General features: G+C 34.3%; 1 protein-coding gene across 1 annotated transcript in view; it reads right to left on the bottom strand.

Moving 5' to 3' along the window:
• Positions 1–17,349, bottom strand: part of PALMD (palmdelphin) — a 66,365-nt gene that overhangs the window by 30,235 nt on the left and 18,781 nt on the right. Inside the window, exons 2-3 of the mRNA XM_031967132.1 lie at positions 14,966–15,046; positions 1,570–1,694 (exon numbers count right to left, since the gene is read on the bottom strand). Coding sequence (XP_031822992.1) covers positions 1,570–1,694; positions 14,966–15,046 — 206 coding nt within the window. The remainder of the gene's footprint in view (positions 1–1,569; positions 1,695–14,965; positions 15,047–17,349) is intronic.

Raw genomic sequence — 17,349 nt, 5'->3', positions numbered from 1 at the left:
TATTTCCCCCCTTTTCTGTCCTTCCCTTTTCCATTCCCCTCTTTTCTACTCCTGTCTTCCTCTTCCCCTTTCTTCTCATCCCTTCTTCCTTCCTTTTCCTTCCTCTTTGTTCCTTTCCTCCTTCAATTTCCTTCTCTTCCTTCTCTTCCTCTTTCTTCTAAGATTATTTCTTTTTTAATACACATTGCTTTATAAATCATGTTGGGAAAGAAAAATTAGAGCAAAAGAAAAAAAACATGGGAGAGATAAAAAACCCCCAGAAAAATGAAATGAACATAGCATGTGTTGATTTACGTCCAATCTCCTTAGATCTTTTTCTGGATGCAGATGGCATTTTCTGTCCAAAGTCTATGGAGATTGCTTTGCATCACTGAACCCCTGAGAAGAGCCAAGTCTTTCTTAGTTGATCATATATTCTTGCTGTTATTGTCTACAATGTATTCCTGATTCTCCAACTTTCTTCTTTGTATCACCTAATTTGGAAACGTATGGTTACCCAGTTGCACTACTGACAGGCATGAGAAATTTTACCTGGTCTATTTACAATCTAGACCTTTTTTTACTCTTCTCCTTCAGCAGCCTGATGGCCCCCAGTCCCCAAGAGCTCCTCACTTAAACATCTTTCTAAAGATGAGTCTGTCATACCTGAGAGTGACTGACTGGTAGCAGTTGTTTTACTAATTTAGGAACAGACTATTCAGAATGGGATAAATATTGATTGGCTAAGTATTCCAGAAAGCCATGGATGGCTAAGGGGATGTAATCAGCGAAAGTCATCTTGTCATTAACGTGGTGACTGGACAGTCTATAGGAGAGATATGTGGGCACAAAAGCCTTTATTGTGATAGATTCCTGTCTTTGCAATGGAGAGAGGTAAGCCATTTTTCATTTCACTTGTAAGGTTCAGATAAAGTTTGGGTTCACATTTTCCTTGCTGTAGCTTGGTTGTGCCTCCTGGGCAGTACAGTGGAAAGAACACTGTATTTGGATGGAGAGGACCTGGATTTGAATTCTACCTAAGCTTTTTATAACCTGTGTGACTTTGGGAAAGGGTTCTAGTTATCTAAATCCTTGCTTTCTTCATCTGCAAAATAAGAAAGTTGGACTAAATAGACTTCATTTTCTTTTATCTCTAAATCTATGATCTTATGGTCCAAGAGGTAGCTAAGTGATGCAATGGAAAGAACACTGGACTTGGAGCAAGGAAAACTTGAATTCAACTCCAGCCTCTGACAGTAGTTGTGTGTCTGGGTTACTTAACATATGTTAGCCTCAGTTTCTTCAACTGTAAAATGGAGATAACAATAGCACTTAGGGCTGTTGTGAGAGACAAATAAAGTAATATTTTGAATTCAATTTAATAAACATTTATTAAGCACTTACTATGTGCCAGACACTGTGCTAAGTAAGCCCTGGGGATGCAAAAAGAGGCAAAAGACAGTTCTTAAAGGAACCTTACAACCTTATGTTAAAGTGCTAAACATAGTTCCTCATACACACTAGGCTCTTAAAGAGCTTGGTTCTTTCCTTACTGTGAATATGAGAAATCTACTAAAAAGTTAGCCATACCTCAAGATGCTTTGTTCTAGAACTTTGGTTTGGTGTTGGTCTTGTTGATTTTGCTTCTGCATTTCCTCCTGTTCTTTTCCACTGTTTATTCCATCCAGGAGCCATTTCTCTCTCAAGGCTTTTTTCTGATACCAGAGAAGAAAGACAAAAATGAGATCCAAAACATTTCCTTAAACACATTACAATTTCATAAGAGGATTCTGGGAAGATAGCAGAATAGGCCAGAAAACTTTCAACTCTACAAATTTTCTCCGCAGAAAAAGACAAAACATTGCTTCGGAGAGAATGTAGAGCAGCAGAAATAAACAAAAACATTTCTTCTTCTAAGACAACTTAAGAAGACCCCAGGAAAGACCTGACCTCCAAGGGCAGACTTTGAGCCTAAGTGAAGTGCAAACACCTTCAGATCAATTCTGCAGAATAAAAAAACAACAAGCCCTGGGAGATGCTGGGCTTGGGAAACAGCTTTACTCTCAGAAACTTTAATCTTATGTGTTGAGGATCTGATGACTGAATAGGAGAAGACTGAAGTACAGCTGTGCTGACCAGATGTGTCAGGGTTGGACTGCTGCTGTCGGGGAGAAGGAGCTAGCACACAACTGGTGAGTGTGGTACCAGAGGGGTAGGGGTTCTGCTAGCTGTGGGCACCAGCTTAAGAGCAGAGTCCTTGGTTTCAGTTACCAGTCAGGGAGGACTCCTGTAGGTTATCACCACCAGTGGGACAATAGGGAGCAAGGTGATTTGCAGGATAGTGTGATGCGGGGCTTCAACCAAGGCTTAGGAGTGGAGAGTTCAAGCCTGGACCTGGAGACAGACCTTAGAAATAATAGTAAGAAGGACCTGAGGCTTGGAGCATCATTGCCCATACCTTGTGATTACCTCTTGATTACATTAATAACTGCTAAAAAGAAAATAAAACAAAAAAAATAGTAAGCAATCATAGATAATTGCTATGAGGATAGATAAGATCTGGTTCATATTTAGAGGAAGATAATGGAGTTTTAAAAAGTCACTCTTTTTTTGATGACAAACATCAAATGATCCCAAGTACACAAAAAAAAAAATTGTTAGAAGAACTTAAAAAGGACTTTAAAAATCAAATAAGAGCAATCCAGGAAAAATTAGGAAAAAAACACTAATTCAAGAAAATCAATACAATTTTGTAAAGAATGTCAAACAACTTAAAACAGATAATCAAAAACATAAGGAAGAAAATTTTTCCTTGAAAATTAGAATTGGGCAAAGGAAAGCCAATGACATTCTAAAACACTAAGAAATCATAAAATAAAATTGAAAGAATGAAAATATAGAAGAGAATGTGAAACATCTCAGAAAAACAACTGATCTGGAGAACAGATTGAGGAAAAATAATATAAGAATAGTTAAGCTACTTGAAAATTATGATTAAAAAAGAATATTGATACAGTATTACAAAAAATTATCCAGGAAAATTTCCCTGAAGTTCTAGAATAAGAAGGCAAAACAAAAATAGAAAAAAAGTCCATCAATTACCATTTGAAAAAGATCTCAAAGGGAAAAATTAGAGAAATATAGCTAAGTTTCAAAACTCCTAGGTTAAGGAGAAAATTTTGGAAGAAACAAGTTTAAAAAAAACAATTTAAATATGGACCTACAAAATCAGGATTACACAAGACTTAGCAGTTACTATGGTGAAGAACTGTAGGTCTTAGAATAGTGTATTTTATAGAGCAAAAGAGCTGGGATTACAACAAAGGGTAATTTACCCAACAAAGTTAAGTATAATCCTGAATAAAGAAAAAAAGATATTTATTGAACTAAAAGACTTTCAGGTGTTTGTAAGAAAACCAACAGAACTGAAGGGCAAATTTGACTTATAACATCCAGGAGAAATATAAAATAAACATTAAGTACCAATTAAGGTCAAATTGTTTGCTTTTTCTATATATGTTTCTATATAGCATCAGTTGTTTTATGACTGTCATTTTTATTTAGGTAGCTTGAAAGGAAGAATTAGGCTGAGCTGAGTAGATGGGGTGATTCTAAAAAATAATGCAGGGAGAGATAAAAAGGAGCAATTATCTCATACAAATGAAACATAAAAGGCAAAATTGATAGAGAAGAAACTAGTCTGGGAAGAGTAGGTAGTGCTGAAACTTTACTCTTATAGAGAATAGGTTAATGAGGGAACAACATAAATATATATATATATATATATATATATATATATATATATATCTAGAAAGGTATAAAATCTAAATTCAGAAAGAAATAAGAGGGCAGGTGTGGGGGAGAGGATAAGGGAGAGACTCTATGATGGGGGAAGTAAGTTAAGGAATAGGGCAAGGTAGAAGATAGAAGTAAAGTAGAGGAATGAAGAAGGATAGGATTAAGGTAAGAAGAAGAATGAGGAAAAGAGGAGGAATGTATGTATTTGTATGTAATTATAACTTAGAATGTAAATGGGATGAATTTACATGTAAAATAGAAACTGATAGCAGATTAATAATTTGATTTCAACAATATGTTGTTTTCTGGAAATTCTATAAAAATGAGATACATACAAACATAAAATAAAGGTCAAGCTTAAATTTATTATTTAAAAAAAGTAGGGGTAATAATCATGATCTCAGAGAAAGTTAAAGATAAAATAGGGAAATTATATTATAGTATGTGTCAGTCATATTATTTAATATTGTTTAAAACCACCTAAAATAATTAAACAGTACAAAATATCTGAGAGTATACCTGCCAAAACAGAGACAGGAACAAATATAAATATCAAACACTTTTTATATAAATAAAAACATCTAAATAATTGAAATAATATTTATTTTTCATGGATAGGTAAAACTAATATAATAAAAATAATGATTTTGTCTAAATAACCTATTTATGTAATATCATACTAATTAAATTTTTAAAAATTATCTTACTGAGTTAGAAAAAATAATACAAAAATTCATTTGAAAGAAAAGGTCAGGAGTTTCAAAGAAACCAAGGGAAAAAAGATGTAAAGAACTCAGATTCAGTAGTTCTAGACATTAAATTATTTTATAAGATGAGAGCATTGTTGAAGTATAAAATGGATAATTTTGATCATTTTAAATTAAAATTGTATAAATAAAATATATAAATAAATGCATTCAACTGAGACTAAAAGGAATGCAGAAAGTTGGAAAAAAATTTTCATAGACAATTTTTGAGACAGAATTTTATTGGCTTGGAATATTGCTATGGTATAAGGAATAATGAGCTAGTTGATTTAGAAAAATATGGAGAAACTTGGACTCATGAAGAAAGATGCTATTCACCTTCAGAGAAACAGGTGATAAATGGAAATAAACATAGTATGGTCTTGCATATGTCTATAAGTATATGTATGTATATATTTATAGATATTTTATATATGTGTGCATACATATATAGGCACATGTATTCATGTATATATATGTATATGTGGGAATAAAATAAAAAGTAGAGGAGCAGAGAAAAAAAGAAAACCCCTAAGGAAGCTAAAAAAGAAGGGACAGCTTTGAAAACAATGTATAGTATTTATTATGCAGGTTTTCTTGAAATGGAAATTTATTGTTTTATAGTGAATCCTCTCTTGTTCTGCTGTATACAAGGCAATTTTTTCTTTTCTTATTTTGTGTTTAAGTTTAAAATAGATTTTAAAACGTACCAAAAAATTAAAATTTCATGATGGCACACAATGGCCCTGGATTTAGGATAAAAGGAGATGAATTCAAATGGGAGCAGGCTTTGTTAAATAACAACAAAATAAGCAATTGTTCAGGGTCCACAGCCATCCAAGGCCAGGTTTAAATGGAGATGACTCAGTGGGTAGAGTACTGGGCCTGGAGTTAGGAAGTTCTGAGTTCAAATTTAACCTCAAATACTTCTTAGCTTTGTGACTCTTTGTCTTAATCCACTGGAGAAGGAAATAGCAAACACTTGAGTAGAATATATAGGTGATGCGGTATGAGAGAGTTTTCTTAAGAGTCAGAGTACTTGGAGTTAGGAAGGTCTAATTTTGATCTGGTCTCAAATACTTATTTAGCTGGGTGACCCTGGGAAAATCACTGAATCTTTGTTTTAATCCACTAGAGTTCAAAGTAGTTCAAAGTCCACTTTTGATACTACTTGTATGACTCTAGAAAGTTATGTGTAAAATGGGTGGGGAGGTTGGATTAGAGGGCCTCTTGGATCTCTTCAAGTTTTAGATCTATAATACCAGGAAAATAATAAATAATCATTCTGATATTAATATTTAATTGCATTTCAACTCAATACAATTCAACCATTCTCGTTTGGAAATACAAAAATGAAAAAAAAAATACAATAAGGTCTCTGACTTTAAGGAATTCTTTGTTGAATAAAGCATATTAGTGAAATAAAAGGTAAAGAGTGATGGGGCAAAGGAGATCTAAGATAGGACTACTTAAGGATAAAGATTATGCTTTCAGCTAGGATAGGGATGAGGATAGTAGGTGAGGGGAAGGTAAGCTGATCAGGAAAGGTTTTTTACCAAGAATGTGACTTTTGAATTGAAGCTTAAATAGAGAGAAGGAAGAGATGAGAAATCTATATATAGTTATGAATACTTTTTTGTTTCCTTCCATTAAAAGAGTAGGGATTTTTATATCTATTGTACTTGCACCCCCTGTGCTTACTACAGTGTGTCGCACATAGTAGGCACTTAATAAATGCTTGTTGATTGATTGTTGTTTCTGTGCTTTCTTTAACAGGACCATGAGATCAGGGAAGTGATGTCATGACATGCAAGTGAATTAGAATTAAGTGAAGGAGGGCTTTGGGAAATCATCTGCTTTACTTTCCCCTCCAGAACCATCTGGGGATTAATTGATGAGGAAAGTGGGCTTTCCAGGCATGAATGATAGGAAGGGGAAATGATTAGAGATGGGAGATTTTGGAGAAACCAAACCAAAACACAGAGTTCTTGAAGAATGAAACAAATTTGGAAAGGTAAGTCAGAGCCAAAAAAGTGAAATTTGAATGCCAACCAAGGCAATTTGTATTTTTGCTAAAAGCTAGTTCAGGATACTTCTATAGAAAAGTGCTTTTGTGTGGGGGCAGTTCTACCTATCTAGATAATTAATGATTAAATTATAAGAAATTAGAAGCAGAAACTTCTTTTCTCCGTCGGATTTCACTGTCACAGGGAAAAGACACTAGGTATGTGATTTCACTGGACTAAAGAAATGGCTGCTGAGAAAACTTCCTCTATCATTATAAGGTTAGCATATTCTTTGCAAATTCTGGTCATAAAGATTTGTCTAGGGAACTGAAGGGTAAAATGATTTGAGCATGATCACACAGCCAGGATGTATCACAAGTGGAATTTGAATCTAAGCCTTCCTGATTTCAAAATCAGGTCATAATGCCTCTTATTGCTAAGATTAAGAATAGAAGCAATTAGTAGTAGTTTTATATCTTTTTTTACTAAAAAAAAACGATGTCAGGAAAAGAAGTTGTGCAAAGTTGGTTTTACATCATTTTGATCTTTACATCAAGCCTAATTAGGGTGGTTAGTATTTCATGGTTACCAAAGAGCTAGCTGTTTGGGCCAGGTGGTAATTAAGAAAAAATAGTCTTTTGTGTTTTGTAAAGCTCTCAACACATATTATATCACTTTATTTTGACAACAACCCTATGAAGTAGGATGTAAGAATATTATTTTGCCTCTTATTTAGATCAGGAAGGTAAGGGTTATAAAAGTTTAGTTTTACCTGTGACAATCAAGTGATAGAGCCAGGTAGATTAATTAATTGCTCCTTTCTGGACATTATAACATTCTGGACCTTATCAAAGTCTTTTTGTTTGTTTGTTTTTCCTTTTGATCTAGATCAGTGACATCCTTTGTGTGTAAAATTCCCCCACACAAATGTCCATTCCCTTTACTGATGCAGATCAATAAGTCCCAGTAATAATCAGTCTTAGAGTTGCCTGTGAACTGAAAATTTCAGTGACTTGTCCACAATCACACAGCTACCGTTATTTCTTCCACATGATTGGACAAAGTGTCCCTGAAACCTAGAAAAAGTCTTTTGGCCCTGCCTTTGTATCAGAGAAGTCTGAATTTCTTCTTTTTCTTTTATTCAGTGTTTATAGCACCTTATTGTAAAATTGGGGTTAAATACTTGGTCATAAGGTTTGTATTGTCTGTTGGCCTTTGAGTGTCATCTGTGGCTTCCACAAAATTCCCCCAAAATTTCCATTTGATTTCTTAAATATATTGAAACTGTAATATATTGAAATATATTAATATATTGAAACTGTAACAGGGAAAGTAATGATGTGTAAGGGAGAACTATATATGTGTTAGGCCTTCCTGACTCCCAAACCTACACCTATGCTTAACCATGTAGAAATGGTTATACCTTGCTTATGTCAGCACAGAAAATGAATGTAGTGTCCCACAATCAGTCTGAACACTTTATAGTTGATTTATGCACAAATAAATGATTTTTGTCATCAGAATTATCTCAATCCTTAATTATAATTGCTCTGCTATTTGCAAGAAGGTTTTCTACCAGACCTGGTTAATTTTACTCATGAAGGCCAAAATTGAGCTCTCAGAGTCTGTGAAATATGCTAATAATTGTAGTACTCTTCTTGTTGACTTATTCGTTTTCATTTGATGGAAACTGTAGGTATTTAATATTGTGAAACAAGAATAGGTGGTGCTATCAAAATAAATTACAGTCCTCCCAAACAAGTTAGGGACAATTTCAGCCAATTACATCCACATAACTATCACTAAGACTCAGGTAGTAAGTTGTCTGCTCAGGGATGTTGATTCATAATATAGTAGTGAGCAAGCTTCTTGTGGCATATCCTGGTTAATTTGGAGTCACATTCATATAACCTGGCAAAGAACAAAGGGAATTCGGACTTTAGATTGATGTGAACTCCAAGTGGTATAACTTCAGGATCATGTTTCATAAAATGACATTTACTTAAGGAGGAAAAATCTCCCGAACTTAAACACATCCACTTGTATATGGCAATCAAAATAATATTTCACCATTCTTAGGACAGAGCTGCTATTGAAACCCAGACTCAGAAATTTAATGTTCTTTATTGTTCAATGACAACACCTGGGGATTCCCTTCTCCCTACACTTGCTAATGCCTCCCCGTGAATTAACTTGTATTTACTTTATATGTATATATATAAAATATATATGTTTATATATAACCATGAAATACTAACCACCCTAATTAGGCTTGATGTAAAGATCTAAACCAACTTTGCATAACTGCTATTCCTGTCTTTTTTTTTTTTTTAGTAAAAAAAAAAAAGATATAAAATCTACTACTAATTGCTTCTATCCTTAATCTTAGCAATAGGAGGTATTGTGACCTGATTCTGAAATCAGGACGACTTAGATTCAAATTCCACTTGTGATACATGCTGGCTGTGTGAGCCTGCCCAAATCATTTTGCCTCAGCAAATATATATGTATTTGCTGAGGCAGTTGGGGTTAAGTGACTTGTCCAGGGTCACACAGTTAGGAGTGTTAAGTGTCTGAGACCAGATTTGAACTCAAGTCTTTAGGGCTGGTGCTCTGTCTACTGCATCAGCTAGCTGCCCCTATTTTGTACATTTTTTATAAACGTGTGTGTGTGTGTGTGTGTGTGTGTGTACATTATTCCTGCCAGTAGAGTAAGTGGGGGTACTTTATTGTTGTATTTATGTCTCCACCATCTAAAGTGGTGTCTGGTGAATAGTAGGTATTTAATTGAAGCTCATTGATTGATATGGATTTGAATTATAGCTTTGCCATTTATATCTGTGTGATCTCGGGCAAGTTATATAACCTCCCTGAGTCTCAGTTTCCTCATCTATAAAATAAGGAAGTTGGACTAGATGGCCTTGTAAATCTATGATCTCATGAACCTTCAATATAGAGACCTGATACAAATACCACAAGAGTTGTCTTTGTTTTATATTTATCATATTAGATAAAAATGACTCATTTTCATAGGGCATTTAAAGTTTGCAAAGTGTTTTACATACATTTTCTCCTTTGATCCTAAAGAGATCATGATGACTGCTTGGGTTAGGCAGAAATAATAGCAATAATTTATTTTTACAGAGTGCCTGACAGTTTGCCAAAAAAAATTAATATACATTTCATTGAATAAAAATTTTCATTTTACTTTCATACTGCTTATAGATTAGCATGTAAAATGTAAAATAGATTAGTTTGGAATAACTTAGAATAATGCATAATTTTTTTTCTTTAAGACATTCACAGTTTATGTCATTTTAACATTTATAGCTAAAACACTGTTTTATGGGCTTCACCTATGACTACTTAAAAACATATGTTGAAGCTCCAGTTGCAAGCTCAATAGTACTTACCACTATTCTATTAAAACTCGGAGGGTATAGCATTATATGCATTACAGCTTTCACTGAACGTATCACAATGAATTGTTGGTACTCCTTTATAATCCTATCACTATGGGAAATAAATATAATAAGTCTGAAATAATATATAAAATTAAAATAAATATAAGGCAGATAAGAAAAAAATATTTTGTCTTTTCTAGAGAAAAATGCTTTTAAAAAACTTAACTAAAATACTTAAAGTAATTCATCTAAGATTATAGTAACAGTAGATTTCAGGTATTAAATGATCTTTAGCATTATGAATTAGGGCAGTTAGGTGACTCAGTGTATAGAGTGCCAGACCTGGAGTCAGAAAGATTCATCTTCTGTTTAAATCTTTCCTCAGGGGGCAACTAGGTGGCACAGTGAGTCAGGAGGACCTGAGTTCAGATCTGATCTTAGACACTTAACACTTCCTAGCTGTGACTCTGGGCGAGTCACTGAACCCCAATTACCTCAGCAAAAAAGAAAATGAATGTTAAAAACTGTCTTGACATGTATTTGGAAAAATAAAATACCACTGAAAAAAATCTACACAAAGACAACAATGACAAACTTCTAAGAGGTGATTTTGGTTTTGGGTTTAGATAGAGGATAACTTTTTAGATAGGTATTATATTGTTTCAGCCTACTGAAACGTATAGCAATCAGGGGAAATGGTGAAGGCAAGAGTTGATGAACTATAAATAAGGATGAAGGAGTGAAAGGCTAGATGACAGTAAGACTGGGAAATGTGAATGGAACCAATAGAGACTTGTGAGTTGGTAAGTGTTTTTGTGGAACTGAAGATTCTTGGATCACTTGAACTATTCTATACCTAATTCAACTGTCAAGTAAAAGAAAAGAGTTTTGGATAGTTAATGATTCTCTATATTGGCTCAAGGATGCGATGCATTGAATTAGTAAGAAGTGGTGTAAGTTAAAACTCTGAAGGTTCTTCTGCCTTTCTCTTAAATAGTGATAATAATACAGATCATAGAATCCTAGAATAGAGGGAGAACTTAGAGATGAAATAGTCCAAGTCGAAATCTTACTGTATCTTACCTCATCCCACTCATGCACTTTACGGATAAAGAAACTGAGGTGCAGGGAGATTAAGGAATTTGCTCTACCTTGGTAGAAGTATACCTGAGACTAGAATCAGGGTTTTTGATGCCCCTTCTGACACTTTTTCCATTTCACCACTGAATGAGACCTTAGTTCTCTGAGACATAAATCTTTCCCTTCCCTCCCACATATAAAGCTTCCACTGATGTCATTGTGCTACAGATGTTATCTGTATATTAGGAAATTCATTATTCCAGGGGAAATTGGCCTTGGAGCAAAAAAAAAAAAAAATGCCAAGTACTAGACACACTAATCACTAGGGAAGGGGGAGGGGTCAGCTTAATATGGTTTAATGGATTTGAAATACTTCATTATCTTTGATTATTTGTGGAAGGAATTTCCATTCTGCACAGATTGGATTCGATGACTCCTTAGATTCCTAATTCTATTCACTTCATAGGATTGTAGATTTAGAACTGAATGAATGATTTTATAGATGAGAAAAGTGAAACCCACAGAAGTAAGATGATTTGCCAAAGTTATACAAGAAAGAAGTAAGTCTGGGATTAACAGATCTGTGAATTAATAGCCCAGTACTTTGCTTATAGTAACTGTTTAATTAATGTTTATTTTTTTCATTCACTCTTCAAACTTCGGTCCTCTGTTCCTCTAGGGCTAAGTCTACTATCTTATCTTGTTTCTCTCTAACTTGAACAGGTATATGTTAGTTGCCCAGTATGTGCCAGATGCTAACATATAAAGACAAGAAAGAAACAATTTTTGCCTTCTAAGAGCTTACATTATATTGGGGAGATATTTATTGGCCACACTATGCAAAAAAAATAAGCAAACATGAAATATATTGTGGACACTTTCAAGAGGGGGAATATACTGCCATTTGGGGGGAATCACCAAAAGTCTTGTGTGTAGGAGAAGACATCTGTGCTATGCTTTAAAGGAAGCTCAGGATTCTATTTCCAAAGTATACACTCTGATTAGGGACCATAAATATGAATTGGCTAAAGAATATTTAGGGATAAAAGATTGAGAAATGTTAAGATACCTTCTAAAATTTGCAAAAGGATCTAGATATCACATCTTAAGAGTTATTGATTTAATCCCAGTTGTTGAAATTCAATTCAATAAGCATATAAGATTCACCTAATTTTGAGGATTAGGTTTGAATTTGAATTTTATTTAGTGGGCAATATGGAACCACTGAAGATTCTTGGGCAGTAGGGTGACAGGATTAGATCTGAGCAATTGTACTGTATGTACTGAATTATAGGTCTTTATCTGCCAAAAAAACATGTGAAGTAATCTTCATCTTAATTTCAAAAGAAAGTCACCCTTGGAAGAGCTTAGGTATTCTATCACAGGAGAAGCATAGGAGTACAAATTTCTAAAGTGCCCAGGATGTGACAAAATAATTAGTAAATTTGAGTTGAATAATTGATAGATGTGAGAGATATTAAAAAGATCTGCTTGTCCATGGCCTTAGCCTATGTACATATTTCTTCTTCCTTATTTTTACTGAGAGGACCCATCATTTTTTCAACCCACAGCCTTGTACTCCTATGCTTCTCCTGTGATAGAATACCTAAACTCTTCCAAGGGTGACTTTCTTTTGAAATTAAGATGAAGATTACTTCACAGTTTTTTTTTGGCAGATAAAGACCTATAATTCAGTACATACAGCACTTTGGCCACTCATTCAGATAGAATATAATAAGTATTCACATTTTAGGAAAAGAACTTGCACCCTCAATTAGACTTTTTCAAAAGAAAAATCTTTTGTCAGACTATGTTGTTTTTTGTTTTGAAAAATATAATGTATTCATATATAATTTCTTCTTTTTTTCAGGGCATAAGTTGGAGAGAGAGATTACAAATGAAGGAAGATGAAGAAGAGGGAAAAGAAGAGAGAGAAGAGGGAGAGGGAAGGAGAGATGGCACATTTGAATTTGGGGGAAAGGGGAAATAGGGGCTGAAAGGGAGAGAGAGAGGATCAAGGCATCTTGCTTTTATTCCTTGGGGATTTCTCCTTTGTTTCCTAACAGCAAAAATTTCTTTAGAAAAACCTTTAAAGGACTATGTAGGAGGAAGAGAAACCCAGGTTAGAATCACTAGCAGATAGGAAAGAAAGCAAGCCAGCTGTGGAAGAAAAGAAGGTACTGTTGAATATTAAGTTTATTAGATGCTTTCCTTGGAGCAGGGGGACTCTCTATTAGCAGCAGTAGTACATGACCTAAGCTAGTCTACCTCTGAGCCTCACCCCTGCCTTGCTGAAGTCCCTGGCATCTCTGTTTTGGAGTGGGTTGACAGCAGGGTAAAGATCATCTTCCTTTCACTTTAGGGGAAAGGCAATATAGATTTCTGGAATCCCAAGTTGGAACTTTGAAGATATTTTCCCATAAAAATATCATTGCCCATGGTTATTAAATTCTACTATTGGTGATTAGTATTAGTGTAGAATTCTAATTTAGCATTAGTGTAGAATATAGAATTCTATATTAGTAAAGTGTAGAATGAAGCAGGCTTCTATAAGTTAGGAATAGAAGAACTATGAAAGGCAGTGCTTTTATGAGAAAATTCTGAATTCCAAACAATTTTTAGAACACAACCACTTTTAAAATACAGTTCATGAGTAAATTGGGTGTTGCCTATATAAGTTAGCTAGTGCATTAGGATCCCATTTACTTAATGGTGGTACATGAGTTCATTGAAAGCATTCCAAGATGCCCATTTTTATCCTAGTCAGAGATCTAATCCCTGGCAGAATGCAAGAGTGTTATTGAATTATGATATTTGGAACAGGAAGGGTCAAATGGGCCTGTCCTGCTCTATGATATGATATATCTTGAACTCAATTCATGTCCTAGAAGTACAAAATCTCAGTTGGGTAGGACCTCTAGTCTAATTCAGATCTGAAAAGAGTTTCCCTCCATTTCTTCTAAAAAAGACTGGAGTCTCCCCTCCAGTGATGGGGAAACTACTTCCTACTGAAGTCACCCAGTTTTTTCTTTAAGAATGCTAGTTGTTAGGAAGTTTTTTTCTAACATCAATTCCAAACTTATCCCTTTACAAATTGCAACTCATTGGTCTTAATTTTTCCTTTTGGGATCAAGCAGGACAAATTTAATCCCTTTTCCATGTAATAGTTATCCCACAACTTGCTGATATTTCATCTTTTTGTTTAAAGTACATGCTTTTTTTCTGGATGTATCTGGCCCCTCTTCACATAGGTTTAATTTGACATCTGGGGGCAAGACATATAGAAGTCTTGCCAGCTAAATACAGTCTCCTGCCTGAGGCTGTTCACAAGGAGGTATTGTTTGTCGTTTGGTTGCATCCTGTTACCAAGCTACATAATGAAATGTTGAAACCTAGTGTACTCCAATTATTAAGGAAACACACCCAGTGGAAGATGTAAAGTCTGATTTTTGAATTGAAATTTATTTCTGTCTATGATCTCATGTTTGATTAAAACAGAACAATCCTTAAAAAGCTCAAACCATGTTCAGACAACAGCACACTAAGTTTTGAAATACACTCATCCTTGAGTGGAATAAATGCTTGCCTGTTCCATACCTCTGGGCTCTCATTGATTTCAAAAGGAACTTCTTGCCAGGATTAGATCTCTATGGGATTTGGCCAAGAACGTCAAGGGTGAAATCCTCAAGGCCATATTCTCAAGGTTACCCAACAAATATTGAGAAATTCAGAAATGATAGAGGAGAATATATTTTAAACCTATTTCCTGGTGTCCACAAGACATTAGCCTCATATGTAAATATTACTGGCATGTGGACATTCCTTACATTTATATGAGAGTTAATAGAGCAACATAGTTTCTTTTCTTCCCTCAAAGGAGATTTTATGTTGAATTGTTAGTACCATCAGAAGAAACAAATAAAATCACATTGAAATGAAAGTCCAAAGTTACCTTCAAATGCTGATGTTTTAACTTTTCTTCCTCTACTTTCAGGCGCTTTTGTGAGATTTCTTCTTGTAATTTCCTTTTGTCCTGAAATGGAAAAAAAATCCATAATTTGTTTTTTTTTTACAATAAACTTTAATATCTCACCCTGCTGTTGATGTCAGTATAAGAACAGATAGACCATTGCATGCTGTTGGCTTGGGTCAAAGCACTACAGGATGCTTTGGGGATACATATTTTAAGACAAAAGAAAGTAAAATGAGATTAAGAAAAACTCTTGAGAGAAACACAATATTCCATTTAAAAATTCATTAAAATAAATATTTTATTTATCTCTCCAGTCAGTCTTCTCTTCCTTTTTTGTTCTCTTTTAGCCTAATATAGAGAATCTTTAGCCTGAATATATGGGATTGAATGTCTTACTGGATGAAAACATTTCAAGGAGACAATTTTAAAACAGAGACAGTAGCATCAAATGAGAAAAAAAATTGGCAGGAGAAATTACATGGAACAATGAGTAGATGGAAAAGAACAAGGAAGCTCTTAGGGAAAAGGACAGCTGGGGCATAGGGAATAAGAAGGGAAAATTGTTGAGGTTTAGATAGAGAAGCTTAGAAACTTGGTTAATCTCCTTTTTGGCAGGATTGCATTGCTAACAGGAAAAAAAGGACAGAGATAAGATGTATTAATAAGGTGTATTAATATTGAAATTGGTTTCTGTGCAGAAGTAAAGGTGAATGGATTCAATAATGGTACTTTAGTCCTTAAGATCACATTTCTATCACAGTCTCACTAAATATGAGATGTGATTATAAAGTAGGGAGATAAAATTTTGGAAAAAATATCAGAGGTGCTTCAAAGTTTTTATTAATATAGAACCTACAATTGTTCAATAATTCTATTATTGTTCCAATAATTCTCAGCACCTTTTTGGCAACTATCTTCAGAGCCCAATCAGTTAAATTAAATTCAATGTGTTTATACTACAATCAAGGGAATATAAAGAGATCTAAAATGGTACTTGCCCTGAAAGTCTTTAAATTTGCTTTTGGGGAAGGAGTTGTGATGGAGGGAATTGTTATTTAAGTATATAGCACTTTCAGGTTTGCAAAAAACTTTATAGAGAGCACTTCGGTTGATTCCCCATAACAACTCTTTGACATTGGTACTGTTATTAGTCCCGTTTTACATATCTAAGCTTGAAGGAACCAAGGCTCAGATGGACTAAATGACTTAACTTAAAGCCATACAGATAATTAGTATCTGAAATGGGATATGATTCAGATTCAGATATTCCTGACTCTTGTTTCTATCTCCTCTACCCTCCTGATGGCATATTTTAAATTTTTGTGGGGTTATTTGATTTTTATTAACAATCAGAAGTGAGTTTGATCCAAGGTTTGCAAATAAAGTAGAAGGGCAAGGTGGGGAATACTGTTTTGTTCCCAAATATATGATTTTTCCATAATCGCAGAGAAATAAGATCAGTGTTGTGTTACTTATACTGAAGACCCTCAAAAAAGATTCCAAAAACATCTTGAAAAGGATCAGCCTTTTGAAAGAAGTATACAACCTTCCAAGGTGGCTTTGTGAATGAGTATGTTATTCTTCAGTTTTAAGCACCATACTCACTATGTGTAAGAAGGCAAGGAATTTTATCAGTATTATCTATGGGAAGTATTACCTGCTTCTATTTTAAAGCACAAGGTTTAAGGACTTCTTTACAACTGTATTCCTGAAAGAAGACTAAAAAGAACTAAGACTTCTTTGAAAACTATGTCAGTTCCCTTTTGAGACATCCTTCAAACAATATAGAATCTTTCCTTAAACCTAGATTGTAAAAAGCAAAAATAAAAATGGTGAAGGCTGATAATTTTGAGGAAGACAGTTTGATACAGTGGAAAGAATATTAGCTCTATCCTTTGAGGACTTGGATTCAGATCTCACTCTTAATACCACCTCTGGAACCTTAGATTAAATATTCAGTTTTCTATCTTATAGATAGAAATCTTATAAATAGAATGAGGGGGTTGAACTAGCTGGCTTCTTGAGGACCTTCTAGTTCCAGATTTTGATTCTATGATAGTTTCTTTATTCTTCCTTTTATACCATTAGGACCCTGAATGCTACCAACGTAGATATCCATGTGTGATAAACAAGTGAAATGGTTGAGAAGATGAAGTGTTTGTGTCATATAGAGCACTATAAGTTTTCTGCAGCAAATAGGATTGTTTGGAAAATGGCAGCATGGGGTCAGCAAACTTTTATGAAAGGCAATGGATATGGATAGAAGTGGGAGGAAGGAACACAGATATTTTGGGACCAGTAGACTCATCCTGATGCTGTTATTGTATCTAGCAACTAGAGACTAAAGTGGTGAATATTATGCA

The sequence above is a fragment of the Sarcophilus harrisii genome, chromosome 4 (genome assembly GCF_902635505.1).
Source record: "Sarcophilus harrisii chromosome 4, mSarHar1.11, whole genome shotgun sequence".
Taxonomy (NCBI): Eukaryota; Metazoa; Chordata; class Mammalia; order Dasyuromorphia; family Dasyuridae; genus Sarcophilus; species Sarcophilus harrisii.
The sequence above is the reverse complement of the archived record's forward strand: the minus strand, read 5'-3'. Positions and strand labels throughout refer to the sequence as shown.